This window comes from Nicotiana tabacum, chromosome 13, assembly GCF_000715075.1.
Source record: "Nicotiana tabacum cultivar K326 chromosome 13, ASM71507v2, whole genome shotgun sequence".
NCBI classification, from domain to species: domain Eukaryota; kingdom Viridiplantae; phylum Streptophyta; class Magnoliopsida; order Solanales; family Solanaceae; genus Nicotiana; species Nicotiana tabacum.
Genome location: NC_134092.1, coordinates 28,098,719 through 28,126,342, shown reverse-complemented (window position 1 = coordinate 28,126,342; position 27,624 = coordinate 28,098,719). Strand labels below are relative to the sequence as shown.

Below are 27,624 nucleotides of genomic sequence, written 5' to 3'. Positions count from 1 at the left end.
TCGACTGCGACTCTTGTTGACATCTTGACTGCGATCTCTGTCGATATCTTGACCACGACTTATGTCGGCACCTCGGCCATCGACCTCGCTGCGTCTTGGGCGAGCTCGACCGATAACTTTCTTTAATGTCATATTACGCTAAATATTCTGAAGACAGATTTTGGCCTATACATATACAACGAATCAAAGTATATCTAACGAACAAACGTCTACCAATAATTAAGACTGTTTGTTGTAGGATAATCTATCAAATCTCACAAGTTGAAGCTTGCCTATTCAATCGGATTTACAACATAATGTTGATTGTGATTAAAAAAGGAAGGCAATCACATATTCTCCGGCGTCATACAACAAATTATAAAACGCAAGTTTAAACCTTAACCACTCAATTGAATTTTTGTGTATACCATAATTTTGATTAAGAAAAGGAAAGAAATATGGCAATAAGCAAATCGTACTACAAATCAAAGTGTCACAAGTTTAATATTAATATGTAAATTATGATTTAAAAAGGTATGCAAATTACACATTCTTCGACCTCATACCATGAATAGTTGTTACAAGTTTAAACATTAATTGCATAAGTTGATTTTAGTACTTAACTTAATTATGATTAAAAAAGGTATGCAAGTTAACATTATCTATTGCCATACCCGCGATTGGATTTTAGTAGTGAACGTCAATTATGATGATTAAAGAAAAAGGAAAGTAAATCACAGATAATGAATTTCCGAGAATACCCTCACCATCATCACTCAGTATTCAACAAGTTCAGAAGCAGAAAGAGGGAAAATCAGGAGGAAGAGCTTTTTGGGTTCAATTTTTAAGAATAATAAGAGCTCTTTCCTCTCGACTTTGACTCCGACTCTCTCTTTTCTCTCTCTCCGTATGTATACTCATATGCGTGTACGCTGAGCATACAAAAATACGTAGTAGTATATGTATATACGTACGTGAAAATCTCCAGATCGAAGTTAGGGTTTTAGTTTTTTAGGTCTTCAAAATGTCAGGACTTCATCGATCTTCTAGTGCTCCTTCAAAAAATGGCCTTCCTCCTCAGGAACTCCTTGACGATCTTTGCAGGTGCCTGTTGCTCTTTATGTTATTGTGCAAAACTTTGTTTACGCTTTTTTGTTGTTGCAATTTTTAGTGATTCAAGCTATTTTTCGGACTTGGCTGTAAAATAGTGTACTTGTAGCGATCATAATTTCAAAATTTAGCTTTAGTAGTGTTAATTGGTGTTAACTTCGTGCACTCAAGGGTGTGACCTGGTTAATGAAGTGGTAAGAGAACCATGGTGTCTCTGTTCAGATCCCGGTGGAGGCAATACTACTAGGTGATTTTTGCTTATAGCCTTGGTGGATAGAATTATCTCGGATACCTCTGTTGGTGGGAGGTAGTAGGTATCCTGGGGAATGGTCGAGGCGAGTGCAAGCTGGCCCGAACATTGGTGTCATAAAAAAAATATTAGTGTTACCTTTGCCTATGCGAGCTACCCAATGGTTAGTGGTCTTGAGTTAGGATAAAAGAGGATGGTTGTGGTAGCCGGTAGGTTGATCATAGAGTTAAAAGCTAGTGTAAATAAGGACGATCCAATAGAGAATGAAATGGACCTCAATTTAAAATATAGAAGATTAGCATCCAATGATGTGGGTTAGTGATGTAGTTGGAATGAATACCATGGGAGATCAGAGTTAGAACCCCGAGAAAGCAGGAAAGTTAGGTTAATTCTTGAGATCTATGTAAGTTTTGGTGCTTAGCGTCATTTGGTACTTGTACAGGTTAGGGGATGCAGGTAGTCAAGGGAATAATCGAAGTGCAAGCAAGCTGACCTGGTCGCAGATGTTATAAGAAGTAGTAGATTCATATAATGACCTACTAATTTGGTATTTGAATTGAAGGTTATTGATTGATTGGGTCGTATTAGTTGCATGTAATTCGACAGCTTCATGTGATGAGAGTTCTCTGTTTGGTTGTAGAATTATGACTACCCAAGATAAATTAATAAATGTGGGAAATGGAATTTCTAATTTCTTGAATGTAAGGGCAAGTTCAATTTCTTAGTTGCTGAGACTGTTGGGACTGAATAAAGGAAGGAATATATAATTCTACTCGAGTATTTTGTGCCCTGCTTAAAACAAATACTTTCTTTAAACTCTTTTTTCTCACTGCGTTATAGATCTATTGCTTGTTCTGACCAGTGTTTTAAAAGGCGTTTTCGGGGCGAGTCCCAGGGCGAGGCGTACGAAAAACGACCCGGGGCGATGTTGTGGGGCGAAAGTCTCAAGAGGCGTACGCCCAACAATTCGGGGCGTACGCTCGGGTGTTCAGGGCGTACGCCCGGGCGTTTGTGGCGCGTTTTTTTTAGTGAGGAGTAAGCCCCAGAGACTTTTTAAAATTAAAACAAAATTTGTTGAATAAGTCCTTCATATAATACCCAAATTCTCAAAAATCAGTTTGGTAATTACTTAAAAGGTTTAAAAAGGAACTCAAAAGTATTAAATTTAAAAGTTAAGACCTTTTTTATTGATTGAAGCTCTAATTCATGGTCTTTCCCAATTTTTTATCTTGTACGCTAGTCTGCTAATATCTCCCAAAAGCAACGAATATTTTTTTTTTAAAAATACAAAGAGAACTCCATTCTCCTTCATAGCAGCAAGTTCAAAGTTTAAATTGCAGGTTAATCATCTTTTTTGTTCCTCCATGTAGAAAACTTTATTCTTTTAGACTCAAATTAATTGTGCTTGTAAGTAAGTAGCGTATAATAGATTGTTTTGACTAGTTTTTTGTGGGGATGGAGCGCGCGCGCGCGCGCACACACACATATATATATTTCACATATTTATAGTTTTCTTCAATTTTTATGCAATTTTACCTGTTTATAAATATTTATGTTATTATATTATTTTATAAAATATTAAAAATTAAATACCTATGGGGCTTACGCCCCGTGCCTCGGGGCTTACACCTCGCTGAGGCATATGTAAAACGCCTCGCCTTACGCCCACGCCTTTTAAAACACTGGTTCTGACAATAGTTTCTATACTTATGATTGAATTCATTGAGATGTGTTCTCCTAGGTGTGCATCATTGAAACCAACATCTATTTTTTTGGTGACTGGCATCCGAACTAGCTAGTATACACTTAGAATAATCCAGTGGTGATCCTGCTATAATCCAAATATATGTATTGGTTAATTCTGCCCATCAAGTCTAAAGGATATCTGCCCACACTAAGTGTTGTAATTAGAATTCAGATCTACAGTTTCCAAGTTGTTACTCACGTTTCAATCACTCAGCCAGCCTCTAGTGCTTGGGACATCTGTTGAATTATGAAAATGAGAGTGGGTAGGTTAAATTGGCATCCGGAAGACTCAAGTAATGATAAAGTACGGAAAAGGTAGAAACGTAAGAGCAGATTTTGCACACCCGTGATTGACACAAGTACCGCCTATTTAACATTCGAGGACACCTGCATGTAGTGTTAAATGGGCAAGGAGATCCAGTGTTGGAATCAAAAGGTGTTCAGTAGAGTAAAATGGATATAGTAGTCAGTATAGATCACTCCAAATAGTTTGGCAGTGATGAGTGGTTGATCGGTTGATCAATAGAATAATAACAATGCTTCCATAATTAATCATTCATGAATGTTTGCAATTTTTTCAGTATTTTATTTGGACAGGAAGACATATTGCTTCTTTGGTCAATATTATACCATGGTAAGCTAATTTTTTGTCTCATGGTAATGAAAGCTTACGACTTCAATAAAAATGCATTCTTTCCTGGCATATAGTGTATTCTATTTCATCTGCAATTACTTAAAGTTAGTACTAATACCCTGTTATATCATTTGACTTTACTTGGTTTATGGTAGATAATTGTGAAATTATGCATTTTGTATCTTTACTTGATAAATATGTTACCTTTTCTTTTGACGCAGTCGGTTTGTTTTGAACGTGCCAAAAGAAGATCAGCAATCATTTGAGAGGATTTTATTTCTTGTGGAGTATGCACATTGGTTTTATGAAGACAATTCTGTAGAAAAAAATCCATCATTGAAGTCTTTCACTCTCAAGGAATTTACATCCTTAAGTATCCTTTGATGATAGGACCTAGGTCGACAATTATTTAAATGCAGAGTATTATCTTGCACGCAACTTACCTCTTTCATTGGGATTTGCATGCTGTTACTTCTTTGAACTTGAATGCCTCTCTTCTTTTTCTTTGCATATAATTAGCCACTTGACCGGCTTTCCACCCATTTGATCGCAAAGTATGAAGCTGATATTACTAATCCAAAAGAAGGGTGCGGGATAACTGTGATATTGCTACTGTCCTCCAGAGGAAAATATATATACTTGTTTCCTTTTTTATATATGGTCATTGTTGGGCCAAGGTTTAGGTGTTTCGCTTACTTAGGGCTGAGTGTTCTGTTTGTATTCTTTCTTTTTTTTTTTTAAATTTGTTTGAGGAGCTCCTTGAACATGCAAAATTTTCATGAAGATTGGAAATGTAAAATCGAAAGAAAGAATTACTTTTTATAAGTAAGGGTATTTTTTTATAAGATTATCTAAAGAAAGAATTATATTGATAGTATAAGGTGGACATATATTATAGGGTCACTATTTTTTACTTCCATTCCTAAGTTGTTTTGCTTACTAATTCCATGCTGGCTTGCGTATCTGGAGATGAGCATATGAGCATTCTGGCTTTCCTTAATCAATGACAGTGTTTAACAGTTGTGATGTTTTAAAGCCATATGTTCCTCACATAGATGACATATTCAAGGACTTTACCTCTTACAAGGTTCGAGTTCCTGTAACTGGGGCCATCATCCTTGATGAAACTTTTGAAAGGGTAAGTCTTGTTTGCTTTGAGAGCTGCATATTCTAGTTCCTTCTCCTTAAGAGATAAATACCATCTTTGTCAGATTCTTATAGTTGATTGGTGTTCAACATTTTGTGCTTTGTTAAGCCTGTGATCTTTTAGGACCTATATTCATGTATGAACCAGTCCCTTATCAAAAAATTCATGTATGACCCAGTGATTAATATGCTACTGGAACTTAGAACATTGCTGCTTTGACTTTTTGAGGACCTATATTCATTCAACTGCAGTCATTTCTCTCTCTATTCTTTTTAATCCGATGATTATCCTCAATATCCCTATTCTAATTTATAAGAACAAAGGATATATTCAAAGTTGTTGCAAATTATCAAGGCCTTAAACTTTTGAGTCATAGATGATGAAACTTTGGAAAAGTGCGGGAGCATAGATTTAGGGACATTACAAGAATGGCCGAGAATCAGTTTGGATTTGCCCTGTCGTAGACGACAGAGACTATATTCTTGCTAAGAAGATCTATGGAAATTTATCGCACGGGGAAGAAAAACTTACACATGGTGTTCCTTAACCTGTAGAAAGCATATGATAGAGCACCAAAAAGTGTCCTTTCGTGGTGTTGGTGAAGAAAGGAATTCATATTAATATATAAGTGCCATAAAGGGCATGTATGAAGTAGCCGTTACTAGCGTGAGAACAAGAATAGGGTGATATAAGGAGTTTCTCATAACTGTGGGTTTACACCAGGGATCAACATTGAGCCTTTACTTGTTAACCCTAGTTATCCACCACAATACTAGATGAGGTCTCATGGTGTATGCTATTTGCTGACGATATCATGGCAATTGGTGAAATCAGCAAGTGACGATGGAAAACATGATGCCATCTTAAACGAAGCACTGTAATCTAATATCTTATGCTCCCCCCGTCATGGTTTATGTGGCGATTTACCGATTTCGAGAGTCAAATGAGTTACTTTGACTGTGAATTCGGACATAGAATTTTTAAGTTTTTTGAAATAAAATTTACATATTTGTAAATTACATAAAAAGTACTATAAGTCACAGTAATTAATATTTTAAAATATTTAAAAGGCATATATAAAAATCACGTTACAAAGAAACTCCTTTGACTCTCGAAATCCGAACACCACCACATAAATTGGGACGGAGGGAGTACCAATTATACATGATAATTTGTTACCAACTTGTGTTTTCAGAATTCTTCACCCTTTAGCATCCTAGCATTTTTCTGAAAACTGCAAGTTGATACTTCTTTACCAGCAATATAAAATCTTGGAAGTTCATGAAAAGGAAATAGTTATGCAGGTGAAAATGTGTTACAATATACTTAGGCAGTGAAGCAACCAAGAGCCGAGATTTTGCCACTCCGATTTCTATTCTATTTCAATTTAGTGAAGTTCTGTTATGACATCAAAAGTTCCTTGAATTCCCTGAGTCTGTTGAAAATTGAGTTACGTAATAATTGGTATGTCAGAAGGTTTTTTTTTCCTCTTATGGCCATGGTGCTTGTTTGGTCATCTTTTTGTTGTTATGTTTCAAGGTTCTATTTCCTGATGTACTGTTAAGTTCTTGTTCAAACTGTGTCTTTTGGATTTTGAGTATCTGATAGATTATTTATGTCAAATGCAGTGCTTGTTAGTAAAGGGATGGAAGGGTTCAAGTTGGAGTTTTCCACGTGGGAAAAAGAATAAGGATGAAGAGGACCACACTTGTGCAGTTAGAGAAGTAAATTCTCTTTACCTTATTTTTAACCAAGAAGTAAATTCTCTTTAGTTCAACGATGCTCCAATTGACATTGAAGATTCTTGTAAATGTTTGTGGAAGCATACAAGGCTATCTGTTACTTGATTGGTTTTAGTTGATTTAAGGTGACTGATTTTGCCTAAGAGATGACAGTGAAGGATAAAGTTTGGTAGCGATGATATAATGGCTCACCCCACCTTTCTGAGTTCCATCATCATTAGATATGCACATATAAATATCTTACTGAATAAAAAGCTGAACTTCTTCTTTGAATTATTAAAGTAAGGTTTCATTCCTTTTTTCCCATTAAAATTCATGTTTCTTTGGTACCGTTTTCAGTTCTTCTTATGCAGGAGATATCTTTATTTGCAAAAATTACTTAGCTCGAACTATCTTAGACCTTTTGCAAAGATATTTGGGGGGGGGGGGAGGGAGGGGCGGTTTCGTTGCATATAGTTGGGGCTATTAGGAGGGATTTCATCAGCCGATGTAAGTTGGCTTTTGGTTCGTCTTTCAGTTATTGAGTTGTGATCCAAAATTTTGTCGATTGTTTCATATTTCTAACTATGAGCACGTGACCTTACTATTGTAAGATCACATTAAAAGGAGATCGTGAGAGAAACACAATCCTAAGAAATGTGATGGGGATTGGATAAGCACCGAGGGGTCTGTTCTTCTGCACCTACTACCAACTCTCTTTTCCTTTCTTACCTAGATTTCTTATTTAACTTTTATTTTAACTTGTAATTTCTCAGGGGCTTAATATAATTATAACAGCATTAATCAGAAATCAGTGCCAACCCTAATGACATTAATCGCACTTGGGATAAAAGTTTATCCAATTTTATGTACGTCTCCTCATATCTGGTAAATGCCAGTACTAAGGTCACCTAATTTTACTTTTAAAGCTGTACAAGTGAAGTTAACATGCTATACATGATGAGATCCGATGGTGTATGCTATTTGCGCACTATATTGTGTTAATTGACGATACTAGGGTGTCAATCAAAGTTTGATGGCGAACCACAATAAAGAGTAAGGATTTTAGGATAAGTAGAAGTAAGATTCAATAGATGCATTGCAAGTTTAGCCAACATAAGAAGAGTGAAGTGAGGTATTGTATTGTGGTGCGTAAATGCAAAAAAATAGATACCTATGTTCAATGATCCGGCAAAATGGTATGGTATGATTGATGAAGATATAAACATGGAATCAAATTAAGGTGGCTTAAATGGAGAAGTGCTACCGGAATGTTAATAGAAAGATACCTATTGAAATGAAATTCAAGTTTTATAGAACAATTGTAAGATTTAACAATGTGATACGAGAGTGAATGTTGGGCCTCTAAGGTCCAACACATCCACAAGATGTGTGTCGAAGAAATGCAAATTCTAAGATGGATGTGCGGTCATACAAGATTAGACAAAATTAAAAATGGCCACTTCGGCATAAGGTGCAAGTAGCATATATAGAGGATAAACTGAGATGTTTCTTGAGATAATTTGGTCATGTACTAAGTCGACCTCTAGATGGACCGTTCCATAGGCCTAAAACAATGGTGAATGAAGGTGTTAAATGGGGACGAGGTAGACCTAAAATCACATAAAAAGAAGTTATCTTAGAAGACCTACAATCTCTTTGAATCCATGCAAACCTAGCAAAAAATAGAGCATAGTGGAAGAAAAAAGATTGGTATAGGCATTACCAGTTAGTGGGAATTGAGTTTTAGGTGATACCAAGTTCTTGGAATTTAAAGTTTGGAAGAAATTGCCACGATTGCGAAATGGACAGCTTGTTAGATTTGCTCAAAAGACTTGGGGAGAAAGGTGGATTGATGAAAGTGGGGATTCTTTGTTTTGGCTTGCATACAGCAGGCGCAGATATCTAAGTCTGGTTACAAAGACGCTCTGTCTTTTAGAGGGCGAAATAGTTGACTGGCCACGGCAATTATTGTGGAAAGCAAAAGCTCCTCTTAGAGTTGCATGTTTTTGGGTGGAAAGCTTTAAATGAAGCCCGTCTCACTCATCAAAATTTGGCTAAAAGAGGCTATTCCCCTGCAGCAGATACTACCTGTGTTGAAATTTCAAATCATCTGTTTTTGCATTACAAAACAGCATGGGGTTATGGAACATTTTCCAACAGCTGTTCAATATCAGATTAGCGATAGCCAGTAGGGTGACGAAGGTCTTTAGCAGCTGGACTGGAATGCCGATCCAAAAGACTTACAGGAAGCAATGGCAAACAATTCCTTTTTTGTATAATTTGGGTCCGTATGGGAGGAGCAGAATCAAAGATGCATCAGAGGAATTTGCTATTCTGTGCACCAACTCAAACATTTTAGTTTATACCTTGTCATTTTGGTCAAAACATGAATATGTAAATATCATAGATAATTGATGGATTTCCCTACCTATCTGTGTTAATGATAAATAATTGGTCTTATGACCAGTTTGTATATGCTTTTGTAAACATGCACCTTGTTGGTGCTTCAGTAATCGATATTTTGATACCCTTACCTTTTATCCAAAACAAAAAAAGAATTAGTCATGTTAATACGTTCTGCAGGTCCATTGGTTGCTAGGAGTTTTTAAGTATTGTTAGAGATTTACGTGCCAATTGAAAATGTAGATAACTTCTAGTGTTAGAGAAACTAATTTTTCATTTGTCTGAGATAGATTAAAATGGAGCAATATGGACAATGAGGATTCATACCACCAACTCCAACTTGTTCAATATTGATTGAGGGGTAGTTGTGACTTGTTGAATTTGAATCTTTTGTGCAAAGAAGAGACATCAAATATTTTGTAATTATGGAGAAAGCTGGTTGGACCAGTCCATGAAGAAAATTCAATTTATGTTCTACATGAGGAATGGGTAGTATGTGGTTTATACTTAATGTCCCATGGTGGTACTGGTGTATCATGGTATAAAGGAGGAGCAATGGCCGAAGATGATGGTTAAAGGAGGAGCAATGGCCTAAGATGAAACTTGTGGTCGTAAAAGCTGAAAGATAAAAGCTTTGTGGGGCCATAATATTTGTGTGGCTATGAAACTTCTCATTACGGGTAAAATGGGTAAACTGAAAAGTTTAAAGTTAATTATTTTCAAATATAAAAATGTGTCATCCTTTTTGGAACGGTCTAATAAGGAAAGTGTGTCACAAAAATTGAAACGGAGGGAGTAGCATTTTTGGTTCCTCTGTTTTTTGGATCAGAGCTTTGTGGTTCAAAGGGAAAAGAGCAGGAACTGATTTAATTTCTTTATTGTGAATGGATCAGTTTATCAGAAACTAAGTTACAAGCTATCTAGGAGTCACCGAAAGTCTGCAATAGTTTACTTTTAAAGTAGTTGAGTAAGGATACAATGAGCATAAATGCATGGATAGGATCTAGGATTAGATGAGAGGGAAACTCTGATTTAATAAGTTGGTACTGAATCTGACTGCTCCAAATTGAAGATTGTAACTGTTATGAAATCTTGGTGGTACTATATGTGATTAAGATTATCCTTTGAGGAGCTGGCAGCAACAGTTTATTTCTATTTATTTTGTTCTCTTGCCCTTTTGACAACCTTAAGTAATTACCTTCCATGGTTTATCTTTATACAGTGCCCAGTTTGACTTCAAATATCTAAATTATGCTTTGTATTGGATGCAGGTCTTGGAAGAAACAGGATTTGATGTATCAAAACTTCTTCAGAAAGATGAATTCCTTGAAATGACTTTTGGACAGCAAAGAGTGCGGCTTTACATAATAGCTGGAGTGAAAGAGGATACATCATTTGCCCCACAAACTAAAAAAGAAATTAGTGTAAGTGAAATACTTTGTGCAAGTTAAAAGCTGAAAAGGAGATCAGTATCGCAGAAACACTCGTGGCAAAGTGTAATCTGTTCATCAATGTCCTTTTCTTGTTATCTTTAATAGATGGATTTATGCTGTCCCAGCTAAATGAAAATATTGCTAATGTTGAATTACTGTATGGTCTACCAGCACACTTGTTTTTTAGAGTGATGGTATATCATTTGCTTGCCTTTGTTGACTTTAGCATTTTGTGTAAGAATTTTGTTTTTTTGGAGCCCATGCTAATAGATAATTTTCTGAGCTTACTACCTTAATTTAATACGACTATATGGAGCAGCAGATTCCTATGGAATTTTACTTGCCATTGAACTTCACATTTCTCAGTGTCATATGACATGTATTATGTATATCAAGTTTAGTGATGACCTGTTGGATGAGATTTATGTTATGTAGGTATGTCATGCTGATACATTTCAGCTGGATTTTATAGCCATTATTTTTTGGATGAAGTATTGAACTTTATTTTCGGAGGAAAATTGAGTTACTCTTGCAATGTCGATCACTAAAGATATGCTAAGGATTGTCTTTCCTCTCATGATTTTGCATGAAGTTGATACTTAAGATGCTATCTAGAATTACACTTCTTTAATTGGTTGATGTCTGCAGGAATCTTTATAAGTTAGTTTTTGTAACATGCACATTCTTTTGCTCTCCCATTGGTTACTTTAACATTGATGATCATTCTCTACACAACGCACAAATTGCATGCAAACACGTGCATGTGTTCTAAAATTTACGGATTGTATATGGAGCTGGCATGGTATAATCACTTAGGTTGTACATATGCAAAGCTCATTTTCAAATACGAGAATCCGACTGTGACTGCTTCCTCTGGGAATTAAAATTTGTTGGTTTGCATGTTGAATTCAGGAAATTGCATGGCAAAGACTGGATGAACTTCAACCAGCAAGTAATGACGTCATATCTCGTGGGATGACTGGCCTCAAGCTCTACATGGTTTCTCCATTTTTAACGTGAGTGAAATGCTTAGTTTGTAAACCTGGAGGATGCCCTTTAGTTGTTTCGCTAATGATTCCAAATACTTCTCACAGATCTTTGAGATCATGGATTTCAGCACATCAGCCTCCAGTAGCACCTAGACTGGATAGGCCTTCAAGAGGTGCATTCTTTCTCCATTTCCCCAAATCCTCTCTTCTGTAGTAGCTACTAGCTAACACGTCATCTAGCTGGTTGATCTTGACTGTTGTTTGAATTCGATTACTTATCTGTCCTCCGGGAAACTAGCTTAATGAAGTTTCAATTTACATCAAGTTGGTTGGGTTAGAATGCTGGCCAATTTTATATTTCTCCCATTTGAGTTGAATAGTCATATTTTACTGCAGATTACTTGTATATCTAACATCAAGATAAAGTGGAAACTTTACCCTTTGCATCAAACTATGAGACAGTAAGGTAACTAAGATGATGATCCAAGTACGCATTTCAAAGATTATAAATAGTTTGGAACATATAAATAGGGTAAGGTGGATCTCTGAAGGGGGAGCCTTGGCGTAGCTAGTAAAGTTGTTGCCATGTGACCAGCGGGTCACGGGTTCAAGCCGTGGAAACAACCTCTTGCAGAAATGCAGGGTAAGCTTGCGTACAATAGACCGTTGTGGTCGATCCTTCCCCAGACCCACGCATAGCGGGATCTTAGTGCACCGGGCTGCCCTTAAAGTGGATCTCTGCCTTTTAGTCCCTTGACCTTTCTCTTGGGTTATTTAATGGGAATCATACGGAAATGTCCCAAATAAGTTCTAACTTACCAACCTATAGCCATTAATCATAGACTTACCAAAACTTGCCAAAGCACATACAAAACTTGCATAAGGATTTTTTCTCTCCAAGAATCACACGCAAAGATCTCCTTCCATATTTTTAAGCGTGATCAGCAACATTAGATGCAAGACGAAAAGGAAATTTCATGGATGAAGTAGCAAACAAGGTGATGTAATACAAAAAAGTATATATATACAAAATCCAAAAATCTAAGCAAAAATGGACTTTTTTCAATAGCTATGGTCGAAATTCATTGAAAACATATAGATGAGTCAATATGCAAAATTTGAGGAAGATTGGAGGTGATTTGGACTGATTTGGTATCAAAATTCGTAGTTAAAATCCAGTTCAAATTTTTTTTCTGCGACACATGTATAACGCATATATCTCACACAGGTATACATGGATATATATGTGATACACATTTGATACAAATATGATACATATGTGATACACAAATGATACACAGTGTGATACACATAATTTTTTTCCATGTTCATCTTCTACTTCGAATTTTCAATTCAAACCAACTCAAAACTCTACTAAATCATCCCAAAACTGGGATTTAAACTCCTTAAGATGTATCCAATCTATTCCAACAACACCCACTCAGAAGAAAGCAAAAGATTGACATTTTTTTCCGCGACAAATAGCTAATTGGCTAATATGGGTAATAATTTATGAATTGGCTAATTTTTATACTAACTTATGAGCTGACATAACTGGTTCCTTATTTAATTCCCTTTCTCCCACCATTTAAACCACCTCAACACCCCCCCCCTCCCCAAACCCACCCACTCAAGTCCCTACTCCGTACCCCTATATTGTTAATATAATAAACCTTTCTCTTGGGTTAAATGCATCTATCTAAATCTCTTCCACCCTTGAAGGAAAAAAACGGGGGTGGGGTGTAGAGGGAATTGTTCATTTTTCTTTTTTGTTGGTTGGTTGATCTCAATAATCATGAAACCAGTGACTACATTGCATAACTGATCCAATTTTCTTCTCCACAGCGCCCCTTCACCTTCTTTTTAATTGGTAAAGGATATCGTATGATTCAGTTTGTTATGGACTTATGGTAGTGGATAATGGTCCCTCTCCTCTCTGTTTCTTTATGTGAGGTGTTTTGTAAGATCCAAGGTATATTTTATTTAAGATGACTTCATTACTCATTAGGGACCCCTGAGATTTAATAAGTACAGGGAAGATACACCATGTCGTTAAACCTGAGATGTACTAAGTAGAAGGAAGATACACCAGCTGTCGACTGTCGTTTAATGATACTTCTAACCTTACTTGAAGCCCTCTCACCAAGACAAAGCAGAATGAAAGAATGTTAGAATGTTCTCCTTCCAACTTTCCCCTCTAGTTCATCTACTCTTCTTTGGTCTAAAAGGTACTCCCTCTACTTCAAAAGGATTGGCACTATTTCCTTATTAGTCTGTTTAAAAAGGAGCGACGCCTTTCTAAATTTAGAAGAAATAATTTAACTTGAACTTTCCATTTTACCCTTAATGATAACCACACAAATGTTATGGCATGTTTAAGAGTTAAGACTAGTAGTTTTAAAAGTCTTATAGCCACAGAAATATTAAGCATATTTAAAATCACAAGTTTCAAAGTCTTTCTCAAAAAAAAAAAAAAAAGACCACAAGTTTCAAAGTCTTTCTCAAAAGAAATAAAAAATGACCACAAGTTTCAAAGTCTTTCTCAAAAGAAATTAAAAAACCACGACCTTCAAAGTCTTCATTTCTCTCTTACATTTTGTGCCCAATCAAACAACGCCGTATAAACTGAAACAGAGGGATTAATAACTATGAATAGTCAATGACTTACAGGAAAGAGTAGAATGTGATTGCATAAGGTCTAAATTGAGCTCACCAAATCTAATCTGATTAAGAAAATGTCACCCACCCTCTCAGTTGCTTAAAGAAAAAAGTTGGGAAGTATGATAGTAGTTACACTTACCTCCAATACATTCAACTAGCTATAGAAAGAAAAGCTCAGTCAGCATTTTATCAAAAGCCTAAGCTTTATGCATTACATTAGTCCAGTGGGAGTTATAATGCTAACTTTCGTTTAATATCTTGTGCTTAGGACACAGCATATTAATTTTTATACAATTTGCTGATAAGGTTTAGTTCTTTTATGTAGGAAAAAGTGTATGGAACGCAAAGAATAGTTCCACTGGGAGCAGCTCAGTTTTAACTGAGATTCAATTGAACAAGCCTGCAGCTGATGCACATCCCCCAGACACAGGTCCTGGCAAAAGCTTCAGAAACTTCCGGTTTGACACTGCTTCAATATATCGTGCAATGGAAGCTGGCTTCTCTTCTTGAAGTGTAGAGTGTAGTCACGGTCGATTGTCAAGTTTCATGTGCACATATAGCTTCAGTTACTACATCAATTGTCGACAAAATCTAGGTCTCTTCATGTTAATCCGCCAGACAAGTTCGTACTTTTGTGGCTGTTCTGTTCAGGTAAAGGTTTGTGATGCATGTACAGTATGTACAGGAACCTTTTGTATTGAATAGTCAAGCATGTTCTTTAGTAGATGCAAAAACACTCCTTTTAATTTGGACACTATATTTTCCTACGTATCAGTGTTGCCTGAACTCCTAACTGAGTCCGTACTTCCATCTTGCTGTCTTTCTTCTCGAGCAATGACAGTTCTAGCATGGAGGCCTTAAACTCGAGTTATGTATTTTTTCAGACTCTGGCAAATTTCGGATATTTATGCAAATATTCTTGGTACTAAAATTTAACGCAGGACAAAAGTGGTATATTTCAAATAGTATAAGGGTAATTTTAGGCCTTTTTCGATTTATCTATACATTTAAGTTGGATGAAGCTCGAAGGACAGTTCCTAATGAAATCTACTACAATCGCCAGCAAAGAGGGATTTAAAGGAACAGTAAGAGAACTCGACATCTTACTTTTTAATAAAGTGAAACGATACTGCATTTTCAACGGATTACCGAAGCTACAAGCATATACACATGAGGTGAAACTCTAGTTTTGAGAGGTCTCTTTTTTGGCATTTTTGCTACTAACTGTTATTCGATAAAGCCCTTTGACTGGTATTATAACTATATATCCAACTAGCTGCAAGTAATTTCATAGAATTGCTGGTATTGAACTGTAAAGGAACTGCGGTAAAAAGGTAGCTACAACTATCTCAATAAAACTATTCCAAATGAAAATTGTGAAAGCAGACTGACAGATTTAGACTTTTTTTTAAAGACTACATAAGAACATACAAACTAAATCCTAGTACGAAAGCCTATTGAAGGTTCTGCAGTCCGAACCATCCCATGCCTGACAATACATCATATCTTTAGTTGTTTCAAATTCTCAATTTCTAGAGACTCCTGTGGCTTCTCCTCAGCTGCAGTCTTTGTTCCTTCCACAGGTATTGTCACGCTCCTTGAAATTTCAAAGTCAACTGGCTCCTCTCTCTTAGTCGGTTGGAGTTGGGAACATGGTTGCTCTTCAGAATGTTCATGTGCCAATTCTGGCTTGCCTGGCACTGCTTTACAAGTTGGTAATTCATGTACCGGAATTTCAGGTCCCTCTGAAGCTACTGGTTCTTCAACTTGAACAGGTGGAGCTTTAGAAAAGGTAGGCTCCACTACTTGAAGTGCTGTATCTAATGTGGGGAGCTTTTCTGCCCGAATAGGGGGTGCAGCATAAACCGGCATTGCCTGTCTTACACAGACAGGTGGTGCCACTCCCAGACCCGGAGACCTTATAACACTTGGCGACCTAGATGGTGGAGGAAGCGGTGGTGCAGAGTAAACATGAATTGCATTCCGTATGGTCACTGGAGGAGCCATTCGATGGTGTGGGCCAAAATGCCTGACAGGAATATATGGGGCTGCACTAGCAGCGGGGAACTTCTCCGCTCGAACCTTGTGGCTATCTACAGAAAAGCTGTCACTTAAAATGGCACTTATGGCTTGAGCAGTCCTTGGACTCAATGATGTGTCGCTTTCTGTAGTATCAAAGGGTCTACTTTGAGTAGCAGGTTTTAGACATAATGGACTGACCGGCCTACTGCGAGGAGCTGTTCTAGGACATATTAGGGGAAGGAGTTTTGACGTTGTAGATGGAGCCTGTTGTACACTTGGTCTTGGATTGGGTGTTGGAAATTTAATTGGGAATGATATTCTAGCCAGCCTTGCCTTCATAATATACCTTTGTAGTGCACGTGCAACAGTTACATGCTCTTGCTCATCATTTCTTCCTCGGTCTGGTTTTGAACTTTCAGACTGCTGCGCTACTGATAGACAAATAATAGAAGAATGTCATGCAGAATAGTGCAACTTATAATTCATGAAAGTAAAATACAGATTAAAGCTTATCATCAGTGTACAAAGTGAATATCTATCTAATTAAAAAAAAATAGAAACTAAAAATGTAATGATTTGCAAGCACAAGCATTCAGGAAACCATTAGATTGCAGCACTGAAAGTTTTCGTACCATAGAACTTCCAAAATTTGATACGCCATGCCAGCACTGATGATATTCTAGCACTTAAATCCTTCTCAACAAGGTCGTTACTAGAAGGTTGGAAATCCCTGGACCTCCTAAGCTTATCATTTTTAATGAATATGCCGGACAAGAAAGTCACGAAGCTCAGATAGAAGAGAAATATCTGGTTTAATCTTTTTAATTGCTCGAATATTCAGCAATGCTGGGAAGACCAGAAGAAAGTGTCTGGGTAATTGTAATGTATGCAACCATATATAAAAGGCAAACAGGCAGGTGGTGGGTTGGGTCAAGATTCTACCCCCTTTTTGGGTTGGGGTGGTGGTAATTGTGATGTATGCAACTTTGTACAAAGGAAAAACAGGCAGGTGGTGGATTGGGTCAATGTAATTTCTAGCCCCTTTTTGGATTGGGGTGGTGGCGGTTGGGAGGGGTAAATTTGGAATCAACAAGAGCCTAGCTAAATACTTCACAGAAAATTTCCAAGTTCACTAGGTTCACTGATTTCTACTTCATATTCTTCTATTTTTTTTAAGGATAAGACCGGTTTTCATCCTCGTATAACTTTTTGCATGATTCCCAAGAAGCCTCATTCTCCAGGTCTTACCTTAAGCTCTTAGCTAACTGTTGATCCTCTTATCTATCTAAACATCTATATGCTAGTCTGTATGGAAGCCATCCTGATTTTGTTCATCAGTTTTTCAACAAGCTAATTCTTTTATATAAGCAGGTATATATTTATTATTTTCTAAAGAGCTGATAATATCAGGTATATATTCTGTGCTTCCACTACAATCCAAATAGATACATCCATTTGCCAGCCCTAGATTCTGAATTCACTCTTTCAATTGTCTCTTCGTTCTTGCTCCTCCCTCTTCTGCTTCTGCTGTAGTTTCACCTCAGCTATTGTTCTGCGTATCTTTGCAGTTCCGTCAGCCTAAAAAATCTACCACTTACCCTTAAAAGAATTCCGTTAGAGATTCAAGTACTTGATAAACTAAAAGTTGATATTAAACCAACACACACACACACACACATATATATATATACACATATATATATATATATATATATATATTCATCTTACATGCAGAGTCTCACACCAGATGTAAAATAAGTTTAGAAGGTAACCCCCTCCCCAAAAAAAAAAACCCTAAATCCACACACAATTCATGATTTGGCATTTATAACAACTCCATAAGCCCTGCCACCACACACATGCATACATGCAGCTTTACAATAACTTCTTCATAAAGAAATAAGGTTCCCAAATAATCCATGCAGCAAGTATGAGTTGGTTAATAGACATTGGAATCACTTACATAATTTCAGAGACGACCAAGCTGCCATGGCTGCATTCTTTTCAGCTTGCTTTTTATTTTTTGCTGGCTCGCCAGTAAATGTGACGCCTGCCAACTCTACCGTGCAGGTAAAGACAGGAAGATGTCCTAGACCAGATCTAAAAGTCGTATATGCTGGCAATGATGCTCCCACTCTTTGTGAAACTTCCTGTAACAGATTCTTATACACCCCTGTCTCATCCTGCAAATCAGTGTTTAAAGAATCAGAAACCAAAATGCCAAAGTAACCATGAGCCTTCTACTGTCACAACTAATGGTAAGAACCATATTTTAAGTCAAAACAATTAGTCATGACATAAAATCCATGGAGGCCACAATTTGTGATTTACAAATGTCGGACTTACTTACCTGCACTGTCATTTTTACTGCATATTTGTGATATTGGCCAGGGATTCAGATTTGTTTGGGGATTAAGTTTACCTAACTACAAAATTGAGCACGATACAAAAATGATGCAGCAATACATGATGAGACCCAATGCCTACAGACCATTAGAAGTTGGCACTATCTTCCAAAAGTTCTGGACTCCAAAAATCTAGCAAAAAAGTTTTATAAAGAAAAACTGTAGTAGTGATCAAGAAAATACATTAATGGTTTGAATCCTGTTAGAAGCAACATTAGGTGAATTCTCCCATAACCTTGGTTGGCAGAGTTACCCGGTACCCGTATTGTTGGAAGATAGCAGGTATCCCATGCAAGCTACCCTAGCCACTACAATTATAAAAACCAGAAAGAAAAAACTAAATTTCCCCCCTTAAAAATAGCCTTGCTACCTCACACGGCTACACTTATTCCACCTTCTTAATCTAGATGACCAATATTCACTGGAACTATAATCGAAAAGTCACTAATGCATATATATTTAGGCAAAGGATTTCAATTATATACACTTACAGTGTAAATTACCTTCACCTTTGATAGCAGATTAATTATCATTTTCACCAACTTACCAAATAATGCTTATCAAGAGATTTACCTGTAATTAACTAATAAGTGACCTGATTGTGTAAAATACTTTTTATACTCGCAAGCAAAACCTCCTAAATATTCTAAAAACTTAAAAAAGAGATTCATTTCAGTAAAATCAATCGCAAAAGGCAAAGCGTAAAAAGTCCATCTGAAACAAATGATTGGGGAAAACCCCCAATATTTTGCCACTAAAATGGGGAAATAAATACCAGAATTCTAGCAGCAAGCGAGTAGGAAGGACCGCGATTAGCGAGTGCATTTAATGCAACCTCAGCAGCAGAGTGCTCAGCCTGGCGAAGTGTAGAGCAGTAATTCGGACTCTCAAAGATTTCTCCATTGAAGTTAACAGTAGCCTTGAACCGCGGCGCGTGATCCGGACCTTCTCTAATACAAGTGTAAGACGGCAAGTTGAAGCAACTCCTTTGTGCCAGCTCCTGCAGCTGGTTTTTGTACATTTCTTCTAGAATCTTAGACAAAAGCACAAAAATACTCAGGAGCAAGGATCAAAATGAAATCAGCTGAGATCAATGAAGTGAATCGGAGCTCCGTTTCCTCTCGCCGGCGGCATGGAGGACGATCGTCGGAAGAGGATCGGAGAGTTGCTAGGGTTTTGTATGTATAAAATGTGAGTGTTGTATGTAATGATTTTCTAGAGAGAGAACGCTAAATATCAGAAGTTTTACTGAGAGAGAGTGGAGAGAGATGTTGAGCTTTTTCTTCGTAAGCTAGAATTAAAATGTAGCCTTTGCTTTTTGTTCGCATTCATTAGATTGTGCATTAATTCTCTGCACGCGTCCATATGACAAGTTACAGAAGGATAAATTTGCATCAGCTTAATTTTATATGGTTTGTTGACTGGATATAAAATTCAAAAACAATATCCGTTAAATACATATTAAAAGCACCATATAATGTGTGATTTAAGCGTGAAATGATATTTTTATAATTATAAGAATATAATATTGAGCATAATAGAAATTTTTCAAAGCTAAACAGTTTTCATATATCAAATGGTTTTTCTTTTAAACAGATTAAAATAGAGGACAACATAAAATGATATTGAAAAACTATTCGTTGAATAATTGAAGGCAATATGTGTTGAAAATTTTATTCCACGAGATGAATGTAGTTTTATCGGCATGAATAATAATTTTGATCTTACTAGAAGTGACAATAATTATTCATAAGAACAAAATGAATTGAGTTGTTACAGACTTTGAGCCCCTTTGGATTGGCTTATTTTAACTGTTTTTAAACCAAAATCGCTTTTAAGCCATTTTGTAGTGTTTGAATAAAGTAAAAAAATACTTTTAAGCACTCGTTTTAAGCTAAAATGATAAAAATAAGCCAAAAATTAGAATTTCTAACTTATGACTTTTGATTTAAAAATCACTTACAACAAGTTCATCTAAACGGGCTCTTAAAGTTATATAAGTCAAAAGTGCATAATTAAAATTTACTTTTTTCAATGGAGATGATGGTAAGAAAATGTGGATTTCTATTAATAGTATAAATAATTTTTATATAATATAATTTTTTGAAGAATCGGTGAATACTTTGCTAAGAAAAAGGGGTTTGTCTTAGTTTAATTGAATATTGCAAGTTACCATTTTTTTTATTGTCAACTTGCACTTGCCATTAAGAAAGTATGTGTAGTTGGTTTTAAATAATTTAATAGTGTAAAAAGTGATCGTTTTCTTTCTTGTTTTTTTTATAAATGTAATTGGTAAAGTTGTTGACATGTGATCAGGAAGTCACGGTTTCAAGCCGTGGAAACAGCCTCTTGCAGAAATATAGGGTAAGGCTGCGTACAATAGATCCTTGTGGTCCGACCTTTCCCAGGACCTTTCGCATAGCAGGAGATCAGTAAACCGAACTTTTTTTTTTTGTATAAAAAGTAAATTCGTTGGTTATTAATGAGAAGCTAGGGAGTGGATAAGCGAGGGAAAGAGATACTACTTATTAAATAACTCATCTGCCGTCCTTTTATTTGTTAGATTACTGATAAACAACACCTTAATAAATGAACAGAGGAAAAAGTTGAAATGGGATTCTCCTAATCTGAATGCAGCCAACTTCATGCTTTTCCTCGTGTGTGTATATATATAACTAGTTTTAGGGTACGCGCGTGTACCTATAGCAATAAATATAATTTTTTTTTAAAATTATATATATATTTGTTAAATAATGTGTTTGAGTTATTGAAAAACAAAGAAAAAAATGTAAGTTTCTAAATATAATGAATGTTAATCTCACTAAGCTAGCTCATTAAATAAATAAATCCTACTCCACATAAGTCTTTATGTGTCTTATTATGATTTATGATACATGAAATATGTATCTTATGAAAATTATTCTTATCTTTATTACCAAATACTATAAACAAATAACAAAAAAAATACTTTACAATAATTATTCAAAGATAATAAAACAAATTGAAGAATTTGAATCTTTTGGTCTTTTAGAAATTTGTGAGTGAAGAGATACAACTATAGCCCCTAGAAAAATATTGATAAATAACAATATAAAGTCTTAGTAGCTGATATTGAATTATAAAAAATAATGCAATACGATATGAAAAATATAGGGAGCTATCATTTATTGAAATGAATATAAAAAGAAAGGAAAATGATAATGGCACTTTTTTGAATACTTTTTGTCTTATGTTATATCCTTATTACTTCAACATAGCATTTTATCAATTTAACTTTTAATACTATATTATAATAAATTCTGCTCTATTTTCTTATTTATTTCACGGTAAATGCTCTTATCGTGTAAAACAATTTGTGTACCTTAAGAGTTTTATCAACTTGGCAAATAAGTTTACTTACATGATAATTTTGAAACAAAATTGAATTGACTTTTTTGCTGCTTTATTAATTCAAAGACTTAATTATTTGTTGAGATTTCATGCTTTTATGATAGTATAAAAGATACAAATTATTTTCGAACTTTTTTGGTACTCGAACATAATATCATTCTCTTTATCGGTTTATGTAATATTGAAAACTACATTTAATAATTAGAATAAATATTTAATTAGGTACAAAACCTCTTGCTAACAATATATAGAAACATGTTGTTAGAATTATAGGTTCCCTAATAAGAGGAATCAATGTGAGCATATTTCTATGGAAATTACCGTGAGTATACATAAGGAAAAGAAACGTAATACTCTTACTTCTCTTAAATAATATCTATTTTAAAGTCCTTAATATTAGGATTTCTTACTTAATTCAATAAGGAAAAATTTAATAATCGAAATTTTAGTTTCTTTTAAAGTCCTAAATATTAGGATAATAATTAAATGACTATTTTGTCTAGTGTGAACTCTATTTTAAAAGGGTAAAAAAGGCAAACGATATTTTGCTAAGGGCCTTCGTGCTTTTAATATAGTATAGATATATAATCTTTAACTCATGGCAATTTTTTATACTTTTTCCTTTTACGAATTTAAGAGATATAATACTAACAATATATCAGAACAATTTTACAGATTACAAGGTCACAACAACTATCAATTTCAATATGTTTAACCCAAAAATAATTTCAGGATAAAATAGTTGAATCTATATTTGATGAGGTCACTAATAATCGGTTCAAATTAGAGCTTAATTAAATAAATCACTTGACTAGGCTAAATAAGTAATAAATGATAATGATAATATGATCGTCAAAGTGAATAAGCAAAAGAAAAATAATCTTATTGAGATTGTTTACGAGACACAGTACTACAAAGTAAAGATCGATTGCCCGGTTTGACAAGAGCGAAATACAATAGCTTATAATAATGGATGAGTAGAGCAGAATCTAAATGAATTACAAGTGCGGGTTGGAGGTATTTATAGCCTAAGCCTAACGTTCATATCCTTAATTTAACTCCCACATGTTGCTCTGGATGGTTATTAGTTACCGAGGTACTCGCCAGTTGTGAAATAAGCGTCAGGCATAGTGGATATAAGTAGATCTCGAATATTTTGGAAATGATTGAAAACCAAGCAAGACTCTGGGTTACAACTGCATCACTAGATTTACCGGGTCGTTCTCGTAGTGCTTCACCGAGGCATTGCTTCTGTCTCCCCAAAAAGAAGCTACCGATTAAAGATATTTCTTGTGGGGACAGACTTCTGTCGTTCATTCATCTCGCTATATAAACTACTCACATGTCAAAGCCAGATTTTACCAATACACAATCAAAGCTAAGAAGAGGAGTTTTTATGTACATCTTTAATATGTTCATAAGCTAGCTTTTTTATTTACCAATTTATGCTTATTATGAGCAGATATATTATAGTTTAATTTAATGAATTTAATAGTGTAACATTTTTTTATATTATCATTTAAAAATTAGATTCTACATTTATTCTTTATTTGGGTGAATGAGTGGGTGGGTGGGTGTTGAGGAGCCAAAATTTGACCATATGCTCCACAACTCTAGTAGTATAAAAACAAACTCATGTCTTAAGAAATCAAATGGTCTAAGTTGACTTTGAGTTAAAAATGTAGATCGTTTAATGGTCAATCCTACATGACGGCAGCAGATTCACCTACTTTTGAATACATAGACTCCTGGATAGTTTTTCAATTGTTCAAATATTTACTATTTGGTTTTCTAGAAGTACCTAATATTATCTCAATAAAACTTATCGATGACCCAACAAGATTCTCAAGATCTTTTTCACTTTCCAATTTAAGCAACTCAAAAGTGACTTATTAGCTGCTGATATATGGGTAAGCAGAATCTACCTCATTGATTTTCTCAACACCATCTTTTTGTCCACGAAGTTTCGAGTCAGTTTTTGTGCACCTCGACTTTTTCATTGAGTAACTGCTACTTCGCGTTAGTGTAGGTATCGAGTAACTCTGCCCATCAAGACTTAGGCAGATAAAAAGAAATCACTTAATAATTTTTGTCTCTATTGGATTTTGACATATAGTCTACAATTTTTTACCCCGTGTTATTTATCGCTAGGCCACAACCTTAGTCTTCCACCAAACAAAAAATTATATGTCCAACATGTTTGGCCAAGATATCACCGAACGTTTCTTATCCACTAGGAGCAATTTTGCATTTAGTGCATGAAAAAACCAGCTAGCTGCTACTGGTTAAATACATCCTGTGTAAGTTATCTTATCTACCAATAGTCTCTCGAGCATTCAAGATTAGTTTATTTGATGCTGAGTTTTTCAAACAAATGAATCCGACTAATCAACCACCCTGACCCCCATTCTTCATCCATTTCTGGACACTAGCAAAAGGAACTATGAAAGAAAACTGCAACGGCATTAAAAGGGCAATCCGATTCCGGTGCATAAATCATTCCACGTTCACGGTCCGAAAAAGGGCCGCTCCCCAAGGGGGTGTGATGTAACCTACCCTGATACAAGTATCAATGGCTGATTCCACGGCTCGAACACGTGACCTATATATCACGCGAAGACAACTTGACCGTTGCTCCAAGGCTCCCCTTAAAAAAAACTGCAACAGCATGACAAAATATAATAGCCACCAAAGCTAGTTTAGGTACACGTAAGCTGGTGTAAAGACCACCATTATAAAAAGATAATAATAACAATAATAAAGATGACAGCCACCTAAGCTTATATATCTAAGACTCCAAGTATTGAAACTTATAGTGCGCATGCATTACAATATCTTAAAAACCTCAAACCTCAAATTATTCTAGATGTTCTTCTCATCATCACAAGTTCTTAAAAGCTGACTCATGAGTTGGTTTCTGCGGGGTAAGTTTTGCCAATAGCGCCTTGTTGTGACAATGCTCGGCATCAACAAAGTAGAAGCTTCCGTTAGCCTTGAATGTAACGAAAGGTCTATTGGTTTCAGGAGGTCTGATATCTGAAAACTTAATTGTCTTTGGAATATAAGTTGCCAGCCAAGACATCATCTCCACTTCAAAAGAATCTGAACCTGGTTTCCACGTCAGTTTGTGAATATAAGGGCTCACAAACCAGTGAAGCGCAGCGGTAGTAGAAGCACTGAAGAATATAACAGTAGACGCAACTGCTCCCTTTAGTATCACATTCGAATCAGTAGACGTCATGAAGGTTATGACGGGGCCTAAAGACACAGAGAGACAACAAGTTGAAAGGGAGAGAAGCTTCACTTTCTTGATCGTGTTCGAGATAGGACCATAGTAGACAACTCCACCATCCTTTTCGTCATTTCCCGCTTCTCCTCCTTTACGAGGCCCTATGCTGATCTTATTGTCCTCTTGTGCTGTTGCGGACAGTGATAGCCACCTTTTATGAACAGCAGCTGGCTGTGTCGCACAATTAAGGTTAGTTTTGGTACCACCGACAAGTGGCCAAATTCCATAACTAGCCCGACGACCACCTGAGAAGGTAAAGGGGAGCAACAAGCAGACGATTGAGCACAATCATCATGAACAAGTCATCAAACATAGAGTAAATAAAGCGAGAGGCAGAAACGGATGTGAGATGTTGTAGCTAAGGTTTACAAAAAATAAGTAGTTAACGAATTGATCTGAATATTTGACAGATCTTGGTAAAAATTTGATATTCTAACATAAACAGAGAGGCTGAAAATAAAAATTCACCAAGGAATGGTATGAAAAAAGCGAGGAAAGGCCAATCTATACAAATTCATCACAAGAAAAGGCCAGAAAGAAAACGAGCAAAGTCCAGCATTTGACATCCCTAAAACATAAAATTTAGCTTTTTGGATAGTTGTTACCTATTGTATTGTATTGTATTGTATTGTTACTTTAAATACACAGTTTGTTTTGGTTGTTACTTAAATTTTATTGTATCATATCGTTAAATTCGTCATTCATAACGACGAGAAGTGCCACTTTATGTAACGACCGATTTCGTGTGGTCACGTCGTTACCTTATTTTTTCTCCCATCTTGCCCTTCATTATTATTAAATAATACTATTTTATCCTTTACCCTACCTTTTTATATAGTAATTCTACCTCGTACGTTACTTTTTCTTTATAAAATTGCAAATTTATTCTTCATATTATTGTTCATGACATCGTGAAACAACGGCAAACAATACAATCTATTCATACATTGTATACATCAAAACAACACAGTACAATATAATACAATACGATACGGTACATTATGAAACGATACATAACAACCATCCAAACAAGCTGTTAGGAATAAAAATAAGTTAGAATTAGGGCTGAGAATCTACAATAACAAACTGCAATAAACCAGAAGTTCCATTTATAGCTATTCCAAGTTTCACCTCAAAGAATCATGCTTTCCTTTCCACAAATATGTTTCTAAAGAAATTTAGAGTCAAATATGAATATTGCCATCTAATACTCATGATCCGTCCCAATTCTCAAGTCCTAAATATGCGGAACTAAGAGTTCAGCATTTATTAAAAGCAAAAACTGGAGTCATCAAACCATTTGTAATGGGGGAGGGCACGAAAAGATAAAGAGAAGGGTGTTTCTTGCATTCATTTTCTTTCCTAGTGACCAAATATATATGTGGACACAGAAAAAATTAAATAGAAGGGGAAATTATACAGAAATGAAACTGGTAAAAAGAGCTAGAAGAGGATTAAACGCAAAACCTGATTGGAAATTCCTGGATTTTAGATAATTCGCTTGAGATCGAACCAAGCGAAAAAGGGCTCCTCTTGGCATCGTCAATTCTGATGCAAAAACCCACAACTGGAATCTCCGCTTTCCAGAAAGGTTTTTGGGTTCCTTCATCAGTTGGCTAGTACAATATATATTATTTTCTTTTTGTACAAACGAGTTGGGCATTTGGTCTAGTGGTATGATTCTCGCTTAGGGTGCGAGAGGTCCCGAGTTCAATTCTCGGAATGCCCCTTCCTTTTTTAGACGATCCAATTTCTTTCATATTTTCTAATCGTAATTTCATTTTGATTATGGTGATGTCCAGATCATGGTAACTGCAGGCCGGCTCCAACCTTATGTGGAGTAAGGCTTGTGCCTTAGCTCCCAAATTTAGGGAGCCTCATTTTAAAAAATTAATAGGTTCATAGGTATTTAAAAAATAATATTTAGTATTTTTAATGCAAAACTAGAGTTTTTAATATAAAGGAAAGAATTTTTTTAGATATATAAATAAAATAATAATTTGACTGACTTAAAAATGTGTAGATGAATAGTTTTCATAACTTTTAGTTTTCTATTTTTTACTCTATTAAAAATTTTGCCTTTTGTTCCTTAATTTGTCAAGTCAATCTTTCTTTTGTTTCATTCTCTCCATATTTCAGAAAACCCTACATATTCTTTTGTGTTTCTCTTATATATTCTTACTCACTTCTTTCTCCAAAATTTTATTACTCACCTTCTTTTTCTAAGATTTTACTAGTTCAAGTGTTCAGCAATACTTTTAAACTTTCAATATTTCTATACTCCACTTCTATTACTTTGTAAAATCTTATCTAAGATCAACAATATCTCAAGAAAGATTAAATAAGTTAGCTATATTATCAATCAAGCAAGAATTATTAGAGAAAATCGATTACAAAAAAAATTATTAATAACTTTATATCTCAAAAAGTTAGAAAAAAAGA

General features: G+C 35.5%; 3 protein-coding genes and 1 non-coding gene across 4 annotated transcripts; 2 read left to right on the top strand and 2 right to left on the bottom strand.

Moving 5' to 3' along the window:
- Positions 1-786: 786 nt before the first annotated feature.
- Positions 787-14,798, top strand: LOC107808596 (mRNA-decapping enzyme subunit 2). The gene is made up of 8 exons (XM_016633117.2): positions 787-1,083; positions 3,941-4,092; positions 4,730-4,857; positions 6,495-6,590; positions 10,265-10,417; positions 11,339-11,442; positions 11,521-11,588; positions 14,402-14,798. Exons 1-8 carry the CDS (start codon positions 1,004-1,006, stop codon positions 14,584-14,586), a joined length of 966 nt encoding a protein of 321 aa, XP_016488603.1. The 5' UTR covers positions 787-1,003; the 3' UTR covers positions 14,587-14,798.
- Positions 14,799-15,343: 545 nt separating this feature from the next.
- LOC107808595 (double-stranded RNA-binding protein 2) lies at positions 15,344-19,805 on the bottom strand. The gene is made up of 3 exons (XM_016633116.2): positions 19,279-19,805; positions 18,062-18,281; positions 15,344-16,529 (listed from the first exon to the last, which is right to left on the bottom strand). The coding sequence occupies exons 1-3, from the start codon at positions 19,522-19,524 to the stop codon at positions 15,577-15,579; spliced, it is 1,419 nt and encodes a 472-aa protein (XP_016488602.1). The 5' UTR covers positions 19,525-19,805; the 3' UTR covers positions 15,344-15,576.
- Positions 19,806-24,569: 4,764 nt separating this feature from the next.
- Positions 24,570-26,808, bottom strand: LOC107808588 (uncharacterized). Its single transcript, XM_016633114.2, has 2 exons — positions 26,650-26,808; positions 24,570-25,427 (listed from the first exon to the last, which is right to left on the bottom strand). Exons 1-2 carry the CDS (start codon positions 26,789-26,791, stop codon positions 24,775-24,777), a joined length of 795 nt encoding a protein of 264 aa, XP_016488600.1. The 5' UTR covers positions 26,792-26,808; the 3' UTR covers positions 24,570-24,774.
- Positions 26,809-26,839: 31 nt separating this feature from the next.
- Positions 26,840-26,911, top strand: TRNAP-AGG (transfer RNA proline (anticodon AGG)). Its single transcript has one exon. It is a non-coding gene; the product is annotated as a tRNA-Pro (tRNA).
- The last annotated feature ends 713 nt before the right edge of the window (positions 26,912-27,624 follow it).